Here is a 20520-nt window from a genome sequence, read left to right as displayed (position 1 = left end):
TCCCAAGGAAAAATTTTACCCCAAAAAAGGGTTTTTAACTAAAAATTCAGGATATTTCATCCACGAAAAAATTTGACAAGAAAAAAATAGAAAGGTCTTCACTTTCAAAGGGGGGGGGGGGAGGGCTTAGACCCCCCCCCCCCACCCCCTCATCTGGATCCGCCAGTGATGGTGTCATTTAATCCTTAACATTATACTCTTAATAGAATTCTATTCTTTTATCACAATATAGGATTTTAAAGGAAATATCTTCCATATATGATATTCATATTGACTTGAGATTATATCAACACCACCAGCAGGGCCTTGTCTTACAAAGAGTTACGATTGATCCAATCAAACTCAACTATTGAAATCCATCATTGTCGTAATTTGTTACTATAGGAAATTGCACAATCTCCTCAGTAATCAATGATAATCACATGAATTTTTAAGAGGATGACGAATGTATGCATATACATCATATCTGGATAATATTTTGAACAAACATGCATTTTAGACGTTGACATTGCTGGCTTTCCATAGTTGTGGTTGATCGGATTGATTGCAACTGTTTGTAAGACAGGGGCCCAAAAATGACAATACAGCATACATGTAGTTTCTAAAAAGAAGCAGGTAAATAAATAAAATATATTTATTGTATTTAATTGATGTAAACTTGTAAATATATATTTTGATGCAATAATGCAGTAATGCTACATGACAATGTGATACATATTAAGATTAGATGAGATTGTGCTTATTTTTTACCCATTAAATTCTGTGCATACCGTTATATTTATGAACATATGCATGACATTTATGTCTTTTTCATACCACCAGCTTTGCGATATAGATTTAATTGTTAATTTATAAAAAAATTAACAAAAAGTTAGTGACGTTTTATCTCATGTTTCTTTAAATTATTCCATTTTTTTGTAACCACAAATATGTATGTATCATTAGGTATTATTAAAAATGATCGAAAATTGAATTTTTTGTCTGTTCATCTAATAGTCATAGGAGAACAATTTCATTTTGATGGATAGAACAAAATAAGTTAAATACAATTAAATATAAGTTGAATATAATCATTTTTAGTTTATAGGTATTTATTATTTGTTGTTTGTATTGTTTTAGTTTTTATATTAGCTGTAAAAATATTCATTAAATCATTTTCTAAAAGTTAATTCATTTCCATCCTGTAATAATAATGATGAGTAATATTAGCTGTAAAAATATTCATTAAATCATTTTCTAAAAGTTAATTCATTTCCATCACTCCTGTTATGATAATTATGAGTAATCACTGAAATAAATGTTCTTTACTTTTTAATTGACTTGAAAATTAATATCATGTAGACTACAATCTAGATGAAAATGGTACATAAGTGTAGATTCATCATGTTTTTGAGTTATGAATTATTTTCTGTACCAGAAATTGTGTATCCTTGGGTCACTTGATCTGTTTTATGTATGGTCCATTGCCTCTTGCATATTTATTGTATTTTCTCAAGTTAACAAACAGTTATTGGATTTCCTCATCAAAATCCTTTGTGCATTACAATGCAAACATGTTTATATCTCTGTAATGTTTATGAATGTTTTGGGGCTGTATATTTTTCAATGTTCATTTTACTGACTTTTAGATCTCAACATTTTCATTTGGTGCTAAAATTCATTTTGACAATGACGATTACTTTTTAATATGTTCATTATAATTTCCTTATTATTCTTGCTCATTATGTGTGAATAGTTTTCATTTTATGTTATTTATACTATGTACTATGTGATGCTCTCACGCCTTGTTTCATGAAAATTATCATCAATTACAATCAAATTTTGGAACGAAATTGCTCTTAACCAATCAAATTACTCCATTTTAGTAGCAAATAACAGTAACTAGAAACTTGCCATTCCATTCCAATTGATTGAATATTTGGTATAGCGCTGTTTCCATTTGGTTACAAAGCGCTCCACATTTCACTTCACTCAGAACTGTGATAACAATTAAAAAGATATCAGGGTCCACAAAGGGTAGCAATCAATCGTACGCTTGATTATCACGATTGATTATACATTGTAGTCAATGCAATCAATCGTAACACAAATGTTCTATGATGATTGTCAAGCTTTGTGTTACGGGCCCCAGTTGAGAAATTAACGCAGTAAAAGTTCATTTGACAGACAATAAGAATAGGCCTGTGGATGTAGAATTCTTCTGGACCACAAGTTTTATAACAAGTTTTTATGAAACTGAGTCCAAGGGGATGTTCAGATCATGTTAGTAGTTGGATTGGAAGCAGACGATTATTTCTGTCATTATTGTTCCTCTATTCAGAACAACAATTATTTTCATGGTTTATTTGATTGTTCCTTATATTTTCTTAGACATATTTCAAAGAGATCTTTTATGTCTGAAGATTATCTACATGAATGCTTATTTGATCATTGTTCCTTAGATTGGCAACTTTGGTATTTTTCATTTATTGGCACATTACCGGTACTAGTTCATGTCTTCAAAGTCTCTAGAGAAAATATACACACACCAGAGTATATTCTAACAGAAAGGGGAGGCAAATCTTTGATAAAAGACATCTTTGCTTAATTAAAATGTTTTCAGTGTATTGTAAATTTACTATTTTCAGTGCCAAAGTATACTTTGTCCAAAATAAACTTTGAAGGAGTTTAAATCCTTGGATTAAAATTGGTATAGAAACATTTCTCAGGAATGAAAATATGTTAAAGGCACAGGTTTCTTGGTAATGGTAATGGTTTATTGAAAATTCATTCGCAGCCAAAGGCTGAATTGCAGAATATTTTACAAAACAAGTACAAGAATATATGATAATCAATTGCATAATGACACAATGCTTAAGAAATTAAAATATTTAATTTCTTAAATAAAGAGTATTTCTAGCCATCTTGAATCTACGCAAAATGTTCATTACCCAAGTTAGGCAAAATCAGTACAAAGGTATCGTAAAGATTAATTACCTCGTTATAAAGCTGGGTTTTTAAGATGTTTATAATTATGAACATGATAGAGGAAATCCAGAAAAGTAAAAACAAGAAAAAATAATTATTTTCTGATTGACTCAAATATATATGATTGATTCATATTTTTTTTATTCTCTTTATTTATAGAATTAGTCATATATATTTACTTTTTCCTTTATTAGAATTTGTTCCCAACAAAAAATATTTTGATTGTATTTCATGGTTTGTTCCATCATTGAAAAAAAACGGATTTATAATATTAGTGTTGCCAATATGAAAAAAATGAGTGATGTGGGAAGTGTTTCATGAACAAATTTTTACTGACAAAAACTCTTTTAGCCAATCAGCTACAATGATTTCTATAGCTTATAACACCTGGCTTTGAAAACTACTGACAAATCACTCATTGAAACACCTTTAAGATCCTTTTATCAACCCTTCCCTGAAAGGTCAATGAACTTTTAGTTTGGAGCAATGATACTGTATTGTAGTCTTGGCTTCCCTTTCATTATGTTATAGGAACAAATAAAATTGGACTAATCCAACAGTAAAAAAAAACATTATTTCATATTTTTTTAGCTTGAATTAAGAGTGAATCATGGCCCTGGGAAGCGGGGGTGCTGAAGCATTTCCCAAAATTTCTGTGGGGGTGTTGCGTTTATTATTTTCCATAGGCAGCACCAGGAGGCAGCACCCCCAGGTATTCTGGAAGATGTGTAAAAATTTTAAAATGTGACCAAATGTCCTTATTTTTTGGTGAAACCTTTTTTTTCTCTCTCTTTCTTCAAATTTCTTGGGACTAATTTGACCATTTTGCAGTGAAACTTTTTTTTCCTTTTCAAATTTACCTCAGCACCCTCACGTTATAAACATGGTGAAAATTAATAGTCAAATATGATTAATCGCCACTCAAACCAACATAAGAAAAAGAAGTTCACAGGGCCATGGAGTGAAGTAGTGAATATCGGCTGAGATGACTGAATAGGAGGTTAGAGAGAGAAAAGGAATGGAGTGGAAAGAGGGAGAGAGAGAGAAATAGAGGGAGGGAAGGCAGGGGCTGCGGAAAAGGGGGGGGGGGCTGAAGCCCCCCTCCCCCCACTTTTTTCCCAAACCGTGTGCAAAAACGTAAAAATGACCATATGATTGTGATTTTTTGCATGATCGGCCCCCACTTTGAAAACCGTTCCGCGGCCCCTGGAAGGGATGTGAGAGTGGGGTAATGAAGGGTGAGCTTGGAAAGTGAGAGAGAGGGGGGGGTATTTTTCCATCAAAACCTGTGAAATCGGAGTGGTAGACCATTTCAAGTCAAAAACAAAATTAACTTGATTAGGTCTATCATGTCTATTGGCTTTGATTATTCTTTTAAAACTTATATTTTGAATCAGAATGCCTTTATTATTTTGTCAGGATTGACTTCTTTTAATTCTGACTTTAACAATTTTTTTCTCAACTGATAAGGTGGACAAAAATCGAAAAGCTAAAGACAGAATAATTCTATAGAAATTGTGGTTTTTAGGCCACTTTTTCACGAACTCACATATTTTCTGAAATGTGCTACAATCATCTGAAACTCAAATCCCATAAAAATGATTTGCTCATTTTTTACCCCGGTCTTTCATCTAGCTGGCATATCTCCAGGTTAGACTCAAAATGGCTGAGAATCAATGCAAATTTATTACTGACATGTCCGGGCATATCTCCCTTGCTTCAAGTTAAGCTTCAATTAGATAAAACAAATACATGAATAAATGTAATCCTACCCCCGAGCCCCAGCTCGCCATCGGTACCTAGATCAGGGGCGGATCCAGCTTTCGCCAATAGGGGGGGGCCGAAAAATATTTTCATCAACATTTTTCTCGATTGGCCGCTATATAATCAGATTTTTTGTTGGTTTTTCAGGGGGTAGTCCTAACTAAAGACTGAAGTTTTAAGTATATGTTAGTTTTTATTGTTATAAACAAGTTAAGGTATCTCATGTGGTCTTAATATATAATGCGAGCGCGAAGCGCGGGCTCAAATTCTTTGATATTTTATGTCCCAAGACCTGAAGATTCTGAGGAGATTTTATAATCATGAAAAAAGATAAGTATCCAACTAAACAATGCGAACGCGAAGCGCGAGTCGAAATTTTATTATAGTAACGTGAAAAGAGGATTCAATGAAGAGGATTACAAGTATCACCAATTAAATAATGAGAGTGCGAAGCGCGAGCTAAAAATTTGTGATATTCCGACCTGAAAACTGGACAGTCTAAGCGCGTTTTTATTTTAATAAAGAACAAATCTGTATTCTCAAGCAATTAAATGCGAGCGCGAAGCACGAGCTTAATTTTTTGATTGATTTTTGATTGACATGATAAAGGAGCATTTGGACAAATTTTGGTAAGAATTTCCAAAGAGGATAGGTAACTCACAAATCAAACAATGCGAGCGCGCAGCACGAGCTGAAAATTGGGATATATACTAACAATTTGTGTAAATCAAACAAATTAATGAAAGCTTGATGTGCGAGCTAAAATATTGTGTGCAAATTGATTTCAGAACTGGATATATAAGTGCCATTTAATCCTCTTGAATGGGATTCATTACACAGGCAATGCGAGTGCGAAGTGCGAGCGAAATTTTTTATATAAAGTCTATTTTCCAATTCTTCCCTCACCTTTTTCTTGTTTCCTTTCGGGGTCGGGCCGGCCGTTACGAGGCTGTAAATTACACATCATGGGTATGCTACCTCTTTATTACTTTTCTTTCTGTTTTTCATAATTTCAATCAAGTTAAAGAGTACACTTTTTTCTGCAGGTTGTCAAAAAATAGGGGGGGCCGGGGCCGGCTCGGCCCCCTCCTGGATCCGCGCCTGTAGATTTTTAGAAGTTTATCTTTCTAAACAGACGATTGAAGATGAACTGAAAAATGGCGCGAAATTAGGAACAAGTATTTTTTCAAAAACCTCTAGGGATATAGGGCATTGAACTTTTCTTCTACGATTATTATGTACGGTATGCGATCGATATCGTGATCGAAAGTTATTGATTATTGTCGCCTGCCGCCTGATTAATTGCCGATTGGTATGATCTTTAAAGTACTTTTACATCTACTTTAGATGTAAACTTGGTTGTGATTGAAAGAGTAATGCATGGAAGATGGGATTGTGTGGATGAGAGTGAAAAAGAAGGGATTAAGATTGAATGTTATACGTTGTCGAAGTTGATTTCTCGTGTTTACGTTTGTCGCTCGTCCGTCAACTCCTTCAAATTCCTGGCAGCAGCGTTTCCATACGAGGTGCAGCGCTCGAGCTCGACATGCACGGGTTGCTCCCGGCGCAGGCAGCGATGAAGGTACCGTTGGACGCCGCTTGGCGCTGGCCGTCTACCTGCACTGGCACTGGCACTCCTGCACTGTCTGCACTCACAGAGACAGACAGAGTTGGAACGAGGAGGTATCATCACTTTCCTTAGTTTGACTAACGTATACTACCGTATAGGACTTTAATACGTAGTAACACAGTTCACAACTCCCAAATTAAAATTAGCCTGCACAGGGTCAGGGTGGCGATGTTTTTAATTTTAGCCAATTTTACCCGGGCACCGGTTGGAGTGGCCCCGCCCCAGGGGGGGGGGGGGGGTTCTCGACCAAAAAAGTAGTAGGTATGTGCCGCGGGCGAGACAAAAAACGGGGGCCTCATACGGGCTGGCACTGGTTTTGAGGGAATTGCTGAAGATTTAATGCGGAGTTAAGATTCTGGCGGTGCCTTCTAACTTTTCACTCGCCCTAAGGCCTAACGTTAAATACGCTCAAGCCCGCGTGGTCGCCATCCGGGTGCCGACATAGGCCTACTAATTGAGCGGTGGCCGTTGAACGTTAAGACATCAGAAATTGAACTCGGATCAAATGCTGTGTTGTGTATGATGGGGTGGGGACCTAATAAAGCTATGCACTTTTTTTACAAATGATAAAAACTAGGCCAATTTTAATGTTTGAACAAATTGTTTTTCACTAATTTGTGATAAATATTCTAAAGATCCTGACCTTACCCAAGGCCAAGAAGAAAATATCACAAAACTCACACTCACAAGTTTTCCGAACACCTCTTGATTTTGTCGCCCAATGTAGAAGGGTTCCTATAAAGAAACGCACTCGATTTATCATGCAAAAAAAATCTATTTCTTTTGCCTTAACTTCTAAAATATGTTCATATTGATATTATTGAGTCAACCCCCCCCCCAGACCTCGGCTGCCGATTGTGCGAATGCTGTGAAAAGGGGCATGAAAATAGAGTGGATCGATGTACAAGGCTGTATGGCAGAGCCAGAGGCGGCCGAACATCAGGCTCTGACAAAGAAAGTGGAGGGGCACCTTTTAATTGTCTGCCAAACAATACATGAAGGTGCCCCTCCACTTTCTTTGTGTGAGCATGACGTTCTGCCGCCTCTGCTGTATGGATGATTTTTCTGAAATCATCAGATTTTAAATATGAATTAATTATGCTAATTTATGCGTAAATCATACTTTTTGCTCTAATTCACTATAAAAAGCTCATGATCATGATTCATTGTAGAGTGCTAATTTTTGGTGTAAATATTCTTTATACCGCTGTTAACAATTACATATGAGAAAAAAAATCCTGGTTTGAAAATGAATTTCTTATGTATTTTATTTTTTTATGAATTTCTTTTGTATTTCTTTGTTTTTTTTGCCAAATTTATAGCACAACTTTTTTGAAGCATAATTAAAATGCTAAAATCAATAAATTTCAGCTGATAAAAGTAAAAGTAATCATATCTTAAAGAATAAGGTGAGAAAATTCAATTTACATCAAGTGACTTTGTACCCAAACGTTTTAGAGCAATTTTGGGTCTGACATGCACTTATGTAATATAGCTTAATTTTCAAACCGCATACCCAGGCATCGTGAATTTGGTCTCAAAAGATGTGCAAGACTTAAAAGTGAAAAGTCAGTGTGCGGCGCAGTCAAAAAATTTTGCGCAGCGGAATGGTCACGATAAATGTTGAGGGGGGTTGATTCACCTCCCCCTCAGCATCTTTAGGGTACAGGCAGAAAGACTCATCCTTGTAAAACTGACAGCACCAAGTACTAAAATTGACACGTAAAAGTGTAGCAACACCAAGCTTGAGCAACACAAATACGAAAAATTTGAATGGGAACAAACATTTTCCATTGTCAATGAGATGGGCTTTAAATAAGTCACAACGCCATCCTTGGAGTTATTTGAGCCTTGCAGAATATGAAAGAAAAATTCTGAATTGTAAGCAAAACCAAGTATAATGTAAACTGATACATGTAAAGCTGTTTACCAGTATTCATTTATAATTCTCTTTCTCATTCTTAATTAGTAATTTATCCAGAACCATGGCAGTTGCAACGGCGATACGACAAAAGACAAAAACTGGCCAGGTAAGCTTTTTTAGTATGTTTGGATTAAAAACAAATACATGTAGGTATTATGATGTTGATGGTGATGAATGATGATGGCCATGACGACGATGATGATGATATTGGTGATCATGATGATGAATATGATGACCATTTTTTTGTCCATTGATCACAAAAAGGGGACAGTATTACAAATTCCTAGCTGTTACCCATCGCTTGACTTGAATAAGTCCACAGGAGTGACATTACCCTCAAAACAATTGGTAGCATCTTTAAATGACTAGAATGATTTTATTTTCTCAATACTTAATCAAGTAAGGATTTGAACCCTGCTCCTTCAATGATTCAGTGTCAACTAATTTCATCAGTTGTCAGTTGTCAATAAAACTTCTTACCAACAATAACATGATTAAAATGAATAAACTCAATTTGTATGTCTCTTGTCTTCCTCAGTGGTCAGCCATCTTCCCTCCAGACCAAGTTACCCAACAGCAGTCGGCCATCTTTGTGAAGAAACTCCTGGCTGTAGCCGTCTCTACTGTGACTTATTTGAGGACAATCTTCCCAGAACATGCATTTGGTGACAGATCTCTTGAAGGTATGTCTATTTGGCAAAGTTTATCTTAAATTCTTTCCCAGCTCTACTTGAAACATTTCAAAGGATATTGCGGATATTCAACTGTAGGTCTATTAATGGGATTAAGTTTTATCTGTATATGCCTACATTATGTATTTCGTGAAACGGTATTTTCACTATTTGTTATAAGCTACTGAATGCTTGCATCTGATTGGTTCAGAGTAAATTAGTCAGTGAAAAATAGATTTATTTCATGAAATATTCCCCTGGGCCCTGTCTTACAATGAGTTACGTTTGATCCAATCAATCGTAACTCTATGGAAATCCATCGGTGTCATAATTTTTTCTACAGGAAATTTGCAAAATGTCCTTTGTAAATAAAGGCGAACACACCAAATTTTCAATAAAACGAATGTATGAATATACATCATATCTAGAAAAATTTTTTTGGAACAAACATGCATTTTAGATGTGTGCAATGCTGGCTTTCCATAGTTGCAATTGTACTGATCAAATGCAATTCTTTGTAAGATGGGCCCCTGATCTTCAAAAGAGCACTGAGAACCTGTCAAAGGAAAATACAACAAAATCAATGAAAGGCTGATGAAGCACAGATCTGTAGTATTTTTGATGGAAACCTTATTTATTATTGGGCTTTTCACCTTAAAGAATTTGTATAATCTGTTTTTTCTTTTCCTATTGGATGCAGACATAGTTGTCCAAAATCCATGCAATTGTTTATTAATGTATTAAATCATCATATGGGAGGCCATCACCATTACTGGCACATGCAAATCGTATGCACACAATTCCAATGGGGATGTCAGAATTTTATGATACATTGCTTTGGATTGTACAGTAAATCATACACTATTCGTTCATAGATCTAAATCTGAAGATTCTTCGAGATGACAGCGCCTGTCCGGGAGCATGCCAAGTCATTAAATGGATGAAAGGGGCATTTGATGCATTGGATAAACGATATGTAAGTACCTGTATTGACCTTTCATTGTGGCATTATTTGAAATCAGTAATTAACATCCGGCAAACATTAGATTTAGTGTAAAAAGTTGTATTCGGTTGCTGATTTTTGGTAAACTGATCAAATGTTTCAATGGTTTGAGTTTTACTCCCAGGGGCCGTTTCATAAGCTCTTTGTAAGTTATGAGTGACTTTATGAACTGCTGGTGATCCTTTCTTTTGGGAAATGATATTCATCATTAAATGTTCATTGGTGATTATTTAGCACGTAAGAAAGGTTCACCGGTCGTTCCTTAAGTCTCTCTTATCTTTCGAACAGCTCTATAAACAACACCCACCTTGACTCTATTGACATTGCAAGTACATTCTATAACTATTTATATAATGTTCTTGTCTACTTGGAATGTTCAGAGCTGATCAAAGGAAATGATTTACAATTAACAAACACACATTATTACATGGTTCAAAGTCCATGTTCTGTTTATAATGTTCTCTATCTCTTTTTCTTTCTCTACTTCCGTCTTTACTCAGCTCCGTGCCATGATCATTGGGGTAAGTCCCTTTAATAGTTGTAGTCGTTGTGTGTGAAAATTCATATTATCTATAACTAATGCACAGCAGGGACATTTGGTAAGAATTATACACACAATGTTTCCCTTCCCAGGTAAAAAAACCAGTTAAGTACCAGTTCATCCAACTGGTACTGGTACCAGTTGATTCCAGTTAGCGAACTGGATTCAATATGGAAATTGGAATACTGGAATCAACTGGAATCCAGTTGATTCCAATAATGGAATCAACTGGAATCCAGTTGACAAATTGTAACTGGTACCAGTTGGAAATACCAGTTGGCAACTGGTACCAGTTGGAAACTGGTACCAGTTAGGACCAGTTAGAAACACGAGTTGTCAACTGGTGCCAGTTAAAACCAGTTGGAAACACCAATTGTAAACTGGTGCCAGTTAGGACCAGTTGGAAACATGAGTTGTCAACTGGTGCCAGTTAAAACCAGTTGGAAACACAAATTGTCAACTGGTGCCAGTTAGGACCAGTTGGAAACATGAGTTGTCAACTGGTGCCAGTTAAAACCAGTTGGAAACACCAATTGTCAACTGGTGCCAGTTAGGACCAGTTGGCAACATGAGTTGTCAACTGGTGCCAGTTAAAACCAGTTGGAAACACCAGTTGTCAACTGGTGCCAGTTAGAACAAGTTGGAAGCACCAGTTAGGACCAGTTGGAAACACAAATTGTCAAGTGGTACCAGTTAGAAACACCCTGCAATGTATAGCATAAACAAAAATGAATCATGTGGATATGTACATTCCTGATCTTTCACTCTTCTCGTATAATCACTCCTTCGTTTTCCTTGCGCACACACACATTAGAATATTGGTGCCAACACCCCCCCCCCCCTCTCAGGCGGTTATTAACTTATTTCAATTAATTATCTTCAATTATCTTTACATTGAATGTCCACTCCTGTTATAACAATGTGCATGGACAAGTGAAATAATTATCCTTGCACATAGGACTGATGAAAGGAATCAAGGTAAATTTGTAGCATTGTATTGAAACCTTGTTAATTTCCACATGCACAATATAACAGGATTGGACTGTAAACTTGCTCTGGTAAATCAATCCCTCAGTCTCTTGAAATCTGTACCAAAAAACATCAGAGAATGACAAGTCACAAAAAACATCTATATGGTATTAAAACTGGGAATTTAATGAAAGAAAATTATGTTACAAACTGTAACATGCTGTGTATAATTCTTGTATTATGTGTCAACAAAGATCATTAACTTACACAGTAAATATGTAGTCAATCCAATTTTTACAAGCTAGCTTGGAGACAAAATTTGAATATAATGCATCTAAGCATTTACCTTCAATATGTACTATTTTTAAAGGAATGATAAACGAGTCTTTTTTTAATTATTATTTATTGAGATCTTGGGGCCCTCACTGGCTCTGAAGAGGAAACATGAGACAGGTACCTTCCTTTCCTGTAGTGGCACTTGATCTTTGCTGGTAGATGCGATGTATCTGAAGATTAGAAAAAAAAAACAATGGAATTAAAAATAATAAGTACAGTGAATACCGTAATACAAAATTTCAGGGGTGTAAAATTATATCTGCACATAAAGAAAATACATGGGATAGTGAAACTTCTCTAAGTTCCATATTTCAATGATTCAATTATAAATGATAGACAGCACATCATCATTTTTATTACAACATGTATAGTAAGTTCACATGGTCTTGGGAATACTTCTGAAATTGACATCGCAGAGATGAAATTGCCTCGACCTTATACCTATACATTTATTTTAATAATAAAGACTTAGACTATGTATGTTTGCATATATGTATCTAGGAGTCTATGTTGCACATTATCTGCTAACATCTGATGGGTATTTCATGATTGTCAGTGCCGACTATTTCAGTGAAATCATTGCTTTTGATTGGCTGAGAAGCACTGGCCTCTGACTGTTACTATGGTAACTGTCGGAAAAAGACAACTTGTTAATGCTGACAACTTTCAAAAAGCAGTTCCCAGAGCATGTTTAAAAACGCAAGACAAAGCAAAAAAAAATTGAAATTCAAAATTTTATCCGAGGATTAAAGGGATGGTCCGGGCCGAAAATATTTACATCTAAATAATACTTGAGTAAAATTCACAGAGCAAAATGATGAAAATTTCATCAAAATAGGATAACAAGAAGTTATTGAATTTTAAAGTTTATCAATATTTTGTGAAAACAGTTGTATGCACTTCGTCATGAATATTCATTAGGTGGGCTGATGTCACATCTCCACTTTCCTTTTTTTATGTTACTAGATGAAATCATAAATGTTTGATTTTTTCATACATGTGTAAATGATGCGTCTCCATTGTAATGAAATAAGTTGCGTCAATAACTAATGCACCTAATCAGTTGTCAATCCAATTGTCAATAGTTCTTGGTTAAAAATATCTTAATAAACCTAATCTCATATAATAAAATACAAAAGGGCAATTGGGATATGACATCATCAGTCAACCTAATGAATATTCATAAAGACATGCCTAGAACTATTTCACCGGAATAATGCAAATCTTTAAAATTCAAAACCTTAATTAGTTATCCAATTTGATCAAGTTTTCAGCATTTTGCTCTGTGAATTTTACTCTATTTATTGAGATATGTTTCCAGCCTGGACCATCCCTTTAATTCTACTTCTATGGTATCCCTACACATACTGGTAAGTCAGAGGTAAAAACAACGAGAACCAATTTAATTTCAAAGATACAAAAATACCTCAGCCTCCAGATTTAAGAAAAATTCAGGAAATGTTATTTTAGTTCAGACTAATTGTGCACGTTTCATTTCGGAGGTCAATCTGAAATTATACTTCCAGTTTTAAATTCACGCCATTTGGTTATGCAAAAGCATGAATTAAAATTGATGGGCATGGACCCATGTCACTGGCTAGCCTAGAGGACTCCATGAAGATAATTTTATCATTTTTACATTGTATTTTCATCACGGAGCCTAGACAAGCCTCCTATAAGGTTGCTCATACAACTGTGTAAACAAAGATAGATTTCCCTCGGAAATCCACCTTTCCCCATAATGATTTTTGGGCAAACATTACATTTTTACATTTTGTAAGCCTTGATACTCTAAATGTGTACAAAGGCTTTAAAAAAAATTAATTGTAAAATGTACAAATTGGAAATTTTCTTACAAAAAGGATCACTTGCTTGCAGATCTTGTTGTCCTCACTGCCTCTGAAGAGTTCATGTGCGACAGGTACATTCCTTTCCTTTACTGGCACACATTCTTTGCTGGTAGATGCGATGTATCTGAAGAATTTTTTTTTAAACAATGGAGAGAAAAATAATCAGTACGGTGAACAGTGAATAACAAATACGTCTATATTACAGTGAATAGCAATACATGTCTACACCTAAGGCGAGCAAGGGTTACTACAAAGTGTTGTAAAATTCCATTTGCACATTAAGAAAAATACATGGGATTGTGAATCAATGATTAAACTATAATGATAAACAGCACATCATCATATTTATTTAAAAAATGAGTAAGTTCACTTGGTCTTGGGAATACTTCTGAAATCGATGTCGCAGAGATCAGTCCTTCATGTTTATAATTCCATGGAGCTCAATAAATGGCTCTCCTTATGTTTTTGAGGAGCTCAATCGAGCTCCTCCGAATTTGCTTTCCTAGACACACTCAATTTTATAAAATGCTCAATTGTTGTAGATTGTTATTAAAATTGTAAATGCAACAGCTGTGTAGCTATTAATTAATCTGTGGTGAAACTAGGCTTGGGTCATGTACAAAAATATCGCGCTCCTCAAAAAAAATTATTAGGCCTAAAAAAAGTGCTAGAATTTCATATTTTACAGGGGCCGCGGAACGGTTTTCAAAGTGGGGGGGCTGACCATGCTAAAAATCACAATCTTATGGTAATTTTTACGTTTTTGTACACGGTTTTGGAAAAAAGTGGGGGGGCTGAAGCCCCCCCAGCTCCCCCGGTTCCGCGGCCCCTGTTTTACATCTTTAAAACTATGAAATCACCATCTCTTTTCCATAATTCTCATAATAGAAGATACACAAAGACCCCAAAAGAAAACTTGACATCTGAATTACCTAACTTACAGCCTCCTCGCATGGAGGGCAGCAACGAAGTATTCGGATCTCCACTCCTGGCGGTTCTGAGCTGGGCCTTCTTCTGGAAACTACCGGTACCCCAGCTGCCCCCTAGGTCATGTTCACTGACTTCATCTCCTCCTCGAGGCTCAGTATGACTCCAGGTGGTTTTGGGTCTCCCTCTCTCCTAGCTCCTGAAATACACACAGTCAAAAAGTGATAAACAGCTATTCATGAAAAAATCTGACTCTTAAAATGGTGGAAAAAATAATGAATTTCGATTTTCGGCATTTCATGTGATTCTCATCAAAATCCTCAAATCGTGTGTAAAGTTATTGGTGCGCAGACACGAGGCACTGGCAACTATCATAATGTTAAATCTGAAATTGAAAATCATAACTGGCCGAGTCTCAGATTTTTCCCAAGAAAATCAGTTTCACATTCGATCACATATCTCTCTCATTTTCTAAATAGATTTATTTTGCATACCGGTACTTACTTATAACAATATATGGAACAATATCAACTGAAAGATTTTGTGAAATGAAAAGAAATTCATGTTAAATCTTAACACAAATCGTAAGGTCAATATGATGTATGTGCGCAGACTTGCACCGGCATGGCAGCCACACATCCACGCCCGAGTAGTCGCGGCCGGCAGGCAGCGCTGAGGGGCAGTAATAGGATGTCCTGACGAACTCTAACGTTACAGCTAGCCCCGCAGCTAGCTGCGAGCCGCGCCATTTAACAAACTACGAAAAGAAAATCATAGAAAATTGTTAACTTACCTGTAGAGCCTACTGCGAATGTCTTAGCTTTCAAGTCATTGTCCAAATCTGGTCCGTGTGATTTCAGTGGTTGAATTATTATTAAAACGGCCTTCTTTACCCTTCTTTATCGTACTCTATAAAAGTGCAGTGCAAATTAACGGCGCGGCGAAGATGGCTATTTCAAATTCAAATTAGATTGGCGGACTGGCGGTTTGCGTTTGCTTTTGGCGGCTGGTTAATTTGCATAATTATACGGACGATAGCGATCAGTGGCACTCAGTGCGCATGCGCAGGCCCGCCCGCGCCCGTTGATTGAAGGAAGATCTGCTGAGTCAGGAATAATGAAGGGGGGGGGGGGTCTAAAGCAAGAAAGAAGTTTTAAAATAGATATATACGAACTTCTTAACATAAAAAATTTCTTCTTGTTTGGTTTTAGTTGGCAACCAGTCTAGAAATGACGATTTTTGCCTCAGCTTTTGGAGCTTTTTTTTTTTCTTTGGAAGTTTAAGAATGAATTAGCTTAATATTTGTTCTTTATTTCTATTTCATTTATTTTCTTTTTCTTTGAAAGATAAAGATAGCCTTGCTTAACATGACAAGGTTGTAAACTAGCAATAAATATGCGCGTTATAAATAGAAAAAAATAGCTATTCTATTCACCTTCAAAAATATTTTTAAAATATCAGTGAGTTAAAAAAAAGAAAAATACACTAATTTTTATATGATTTGAAAAAATAGTGTAAAATAGTCCTCTTTAACTTAAATTAGAAAAAAGGGATTAAATAGGAAGAAATATTTTTTCTCGCAACAAATATCTAGGATAACAATTTTTTAAATGTAAACTAGAAAATTTCACTGAGAATAACATGTTTCGATTTAAGTTATATGGTAATATCGAACCACATACTTTAATGAAACTTTTCAAGGTGGAAATATTAAAATTAACATAAAGAATAATTAAGTTCGTTATTATGTAGATATTTTTTTCCTCTTATCCTCAATCGAGCTGTTTTAATCACAACAACGTATATATATATATATATATATATAGGATGGATAAATGCATGGCATTTATTGTGGTAAAAGGCTGAATTTCATGAATTTGTACAGAGCAAAATTTCAGTAAACAAATAAGCAACAAAAAAATAACAAAGTATACTAATGTATAATATTGGAAAGGGGATACAAAAAGAAAAGTATACAGGGGGGGGGGGAGGTAATGTCAAAAGCAGGAACGGGCAAAGGTTGGGAGTAGGCTAAATGTATATACCTTTAACATAATGAACATTTTCACATAAATATATATTTAACCAATGTTGAATAAATAACAATACATGTAGATTAAAGAGTGGATTGTATGAAATAATACTTGCTTTTTTAAGAAAAGTAACGCTGTGTTGATGGTTACAATAATAATAGTTATAGGAAACACATTCATGAATGATAATCATAAAGAATTATTTTAAAAGGAATTAAAAACAAAGATAAGAGGACTTTGAAGTAATAGGATCTGTACAAAAAATATAAATATTAATGTAAAGTGGGTTACAGCTATATTGATCCAGTGACTTGTCGGGTAAGAAATTTGAATGATTACTGCAGATATCAACAATTACAAAAATATTTCAAAAGTCAGTTACAGTTTAAGAGAAGCGACAAATAAAACAACAAAGGTATGAAAACATAGTTCTTATATAATATATATACATATATACATGTATATATAAACTCTGTTGGAAATAAGTACAATGCATTACCACTCTGCCTCTTATATACATATATATATATGTATATATTATATATGTATATATTATATATGTATATATTATATATGTATATATTATATATGTATATACAGGTTCTTACTAGAATCAACTGGTAAGTCCTATTGGTTCTAACTGGTATCATTTGGTTTGATATTCCAGTATGGTTAATGGGTTTCAAGTGGGTTATGGGTGGCCTATGGGTTCCAACTGGTAAAATCTGTTCCAGTTTGGTTTATGGGTTTTAACTGAAATCAGCTGGTAGATATATACTGGTAATGCCTATTGGTTCTAACTGGTATCAATTGGTTTGATATTCCAGTATGGTAATGGGTTTCAAGTGGGTTATGGTAGGTCTATGGGTTCCAACTTATGGGTTCCAACTGGTAAAATATGTCCAGTATGGTTTATGGCTTTTAACTGGAATCAACTGGTAGTATACCAGTAATGTATGCTGGATTTAACTGGTATCAATTGGTTTGAAATTCCAGTATGGTTAATGGGTTTCAAGTGGGTTATGGGAGGTATATGGGTTCCAACTGGTATAATCTGCTCCAGTATGGTTTATGGCTTTTAACTGGAATCAGCTGGTAGATATGCCAGTAATGCCTATATTGGTTCTAACTGGTATCCATTGGTTTGATATTCCAGTATGGTTAATGGGTTTCAAGTGGGGTTATGGGAGGTCTATGGGTTCCAACTGGAACACTCTGATCCAGTTTGGTTAATGGGTTTTAACTGGAATCAACTGGTAGGTATACCAGTAATGCATGTTGGTTCTAACTGGTATCAATTGGTTTAATGATATACCAGTATGGTTTATGGGTTTAAGGTGGCATTAACTGGTATATACACCTATTGGGTTTCTATGGGTTCCAACTGGCATCAAATGGTCCAGTTTGGCTAATGGGTTTTAAACTGGAATCTATTGGTAGATAAACCAGAAAGGCCTATTGGTTTAACTGGTATTAACTGGTGTACTAATTTATACCAGTATAGTTAATTGGTTTCAACTGGAATAAACTTGTATGTTTTCAGCATGTCCAGTTGGGACAATGGGTTTCAACTGGAATATACTGGTATGGTGGGAGTTTACCAGTTGTGCCAATTGGTTTCAACTGGTACCAGTTGACTCCAGTTGAAACCAGTTAAAATTTCAACTGGTTTCAACTGGTTTTTTTACCTGGGTTGGAACAGTTCTAACATCCTGAGGTATTGATATAGGAGTTTGAATTGCTTCAAAGGTAGCAAGTGTAAATAATCGATTTGATTTGGTTTGATTTCAATTAATTTTTTCCCACTCTTGTTTCATTTACAATTCATAATAAAACAAAGAATAATTATGATCATACTTCATAATAATACATACATGATAAACAAAGAATAATAATCATAATCCATAATAATTCATACATGATACACAAAGTATAATTAGATTACAATACAAAGTTGATAAAATAAGCATGTCTGGAAAATAACAAAGTATTCAATGACTACTTTGTACAATAAATTGGAAAAGAGGCTTCTGCAGAAAAACAAAACTAGTGAAACCTAAATTAAAATCAGGGGCCCGTTTCATAAAGCTGTTCGTAAGTTAAGAGCGACTTTAAGAACGACTGGTGATCCTTTCTTACGCGCTAAACCATCGTCTATGGCATGTATGGTGTATACCATTTACCAAAAGAAAGGATCACCAGTCGTTCTTAAAGTCGCTCTTATCTTACGAGCAGCTTTATGAAACACCCACCAGGGCTTGTATTTCTTAGATACCTAAAAAAGTATGAATGGTGTAATGGTCATTTCATTGTGTTTCATAAAATAGAATACAGGATTAGCCCAACACTGTTTACACTGATTACATACATGTAATTATCCTAATCAATGCCTGAGCTAAATCCTCCTATGTCTTAAGGCGAACACACACCTTACGATTGGTCTGCGACCCGATTTCAGAATAAAATGTTGAGAATTTCATGCTAATATTGAGACTTGGAATATCTTACTGTGTAAGGTTCAAAATCATTGTACGAATACCTATGTTCAAATCTGTGACTATGCTATCATCCTTCTTAGAATAAAAGCGAATTTAATATCTAGTCAAAATGACTTGATTTGAAACTAATTTGGCCTTTACTCCAAAATAAAGGTTTACAATCTTTCAAAATGGCTGCGGTATATTAGCATTCTTTCAATTAATTTTAACGTCAAATAAAAAGATATGTTCCATTCACATTTTCAGAAAATTAGAAAGTGCGATTTGTTCCAAAATCAGATCGCGAACAGTCGTAAGGTGTGCGGTGGCCTTTAAAAGATAGTGATGTGGATCCCTGTTATTTGATAAACTATTTTTTTCTCGAAAACATGATCCATCAATATCACTAGTCATTAGTAAAGGTGTTGTGGCTCAGTGGATAAGTCTCCAGACTTTGAACCACATGGTCTGGGGTTCAAATCCCAAATCGCACTCGCATCCTTTTGGAAGGCGTTTATCTACATTTGCCACTCTCCACCCAGGTGTAGTAAATGGGTACCTGTTAGGAAGGAATTTCTTGAACACTCAATCGTCCGGTCAGGATAGCCTTGCTATAGCTGGGGTAATAGTATGCAGTGCTTGGAAACATTGTATTAAGCGCTATAATTGTTGCATATTAGTATGAGTATTATTAGTCTCAAATTTTTCTCTCGGGTAAAATAAATGACTGGTCGCATGATGTATTTCAGCAAATCTTTTGATTTGGATCCATATTACTTTTTTTTTAAATATAAAGGAATGGGAATATTTTATGAAGTTGAGGAAGTTAATTAAAATTTAAGTGGTTTATTATTAAAGAAAATTTCATTGCAGCCAAAGGCTGAAATGTGATTTTTGTTACAAAGTAAAATACACAATATATACAATATCAGTAATGATAACAAATGACATGTGAAAATAATAAAATAATTGTCATATGGTGAAATTTAAAAAGAGAGTAGAAAAATAATATATGTGGGATAACAGTAATCTTATATATTGGTAGCTGCAAAATGATTCTTTGGGGATAAAGTAATGTGTGCTTCCATGAGTAAAATAAAAGAACAAAAATTATAAACAGAGTATTTCTTTAAAGAATTAAAAACAGAGAAATACCCTTTTTTATATAACTTATGTTATTTTGTTTTTTCTCATGCAAGCACATATTACTTGTACAATTAATAGAAAATAGCTTGTGTCATGATGGATCAATATTGTAGTTTTGTTTAAAGTTTTGCTAGTACACTGTCATTAGAATTTTTAAGAGGATATATGACTGATTGCGAATTACATTGTACCTAATCATAAAAAAATATGTAATTGTTTTTTTTGTCAATGTTCCTTGATTTTCCCCCTAAAAACATCTTGCAGATAAGAGTCCCGTAACAC

At 34.9% G+C, this 20520-nt stretch overlaps 1 protein-coding gene and 1 long non-coding RNA gene across 2 annotated transcripts; one reads left to right on the top strand and one right to left on the bottom strand.

The window, feature by feature from the left end:
- The first annotated feature begins 5984 nt into the window (after nt 1-5984).
- Nucleotides 5985-20074, top strand: LOC129268523 (HORMA domain-containing protein 1-like). The gene is made up of 7 exons (XM_064104349.1): nt 5985-6043; nt 8331-8391; nt 8824-8968; nt 9832-9932; nt 10460-10592; nt 18318-19032; nt 19432-20074. Exons 2-5 carry the CDS (start codon nt 8347-8349, stop codon nt 10514-10516), a joined length of 348 nt encoding a protein of 115 aa, XP_063960419.1. The 5' UTR covers nt 5985-6043; nt 8331-8346; the 3' UTR covers nt 10517-10592; nt 18318-19032; nt 19432-20074.
- Nucleotides 11633-15481, bottom strand: LOC129256659 (uncharacterized). Its single transcript, XR_010294607.1, has 4 exons — nt 15376-15481; nt 14588-14774; nt 13662-13779; nt 11633-11975 (listed from the first exon to the last, which is right to left on the bottom strand). It is a non-coding gene; the product is annotated as an uncharacterized LOC129256659 (long non-coding RNA).
- Nucleotides 20075-20520: the final 446 nt, after the last annotated feature.

Source organism: Lytechinus pictus, chromosome 9 (assembly GCF_037042905.1).
Source record: "Lytechinus pictus isolate F3 Inbred chromosome 9, Lp3.0, whole genome shotgun sequence".
In the NCBI taxonomy this organism is placed as follows: domain Eukaryota; kingdom Metazoa; phylum Echinodermata; class Echinoidea; order Temnopleuroida; family Toxopneustidae; genus Lytechinus; species Lytechinus pictus.
Note: the sequence above shows the minus strand (reverse complement) of the source record. Positions and strands in the feature narration are given on the sequence as shown.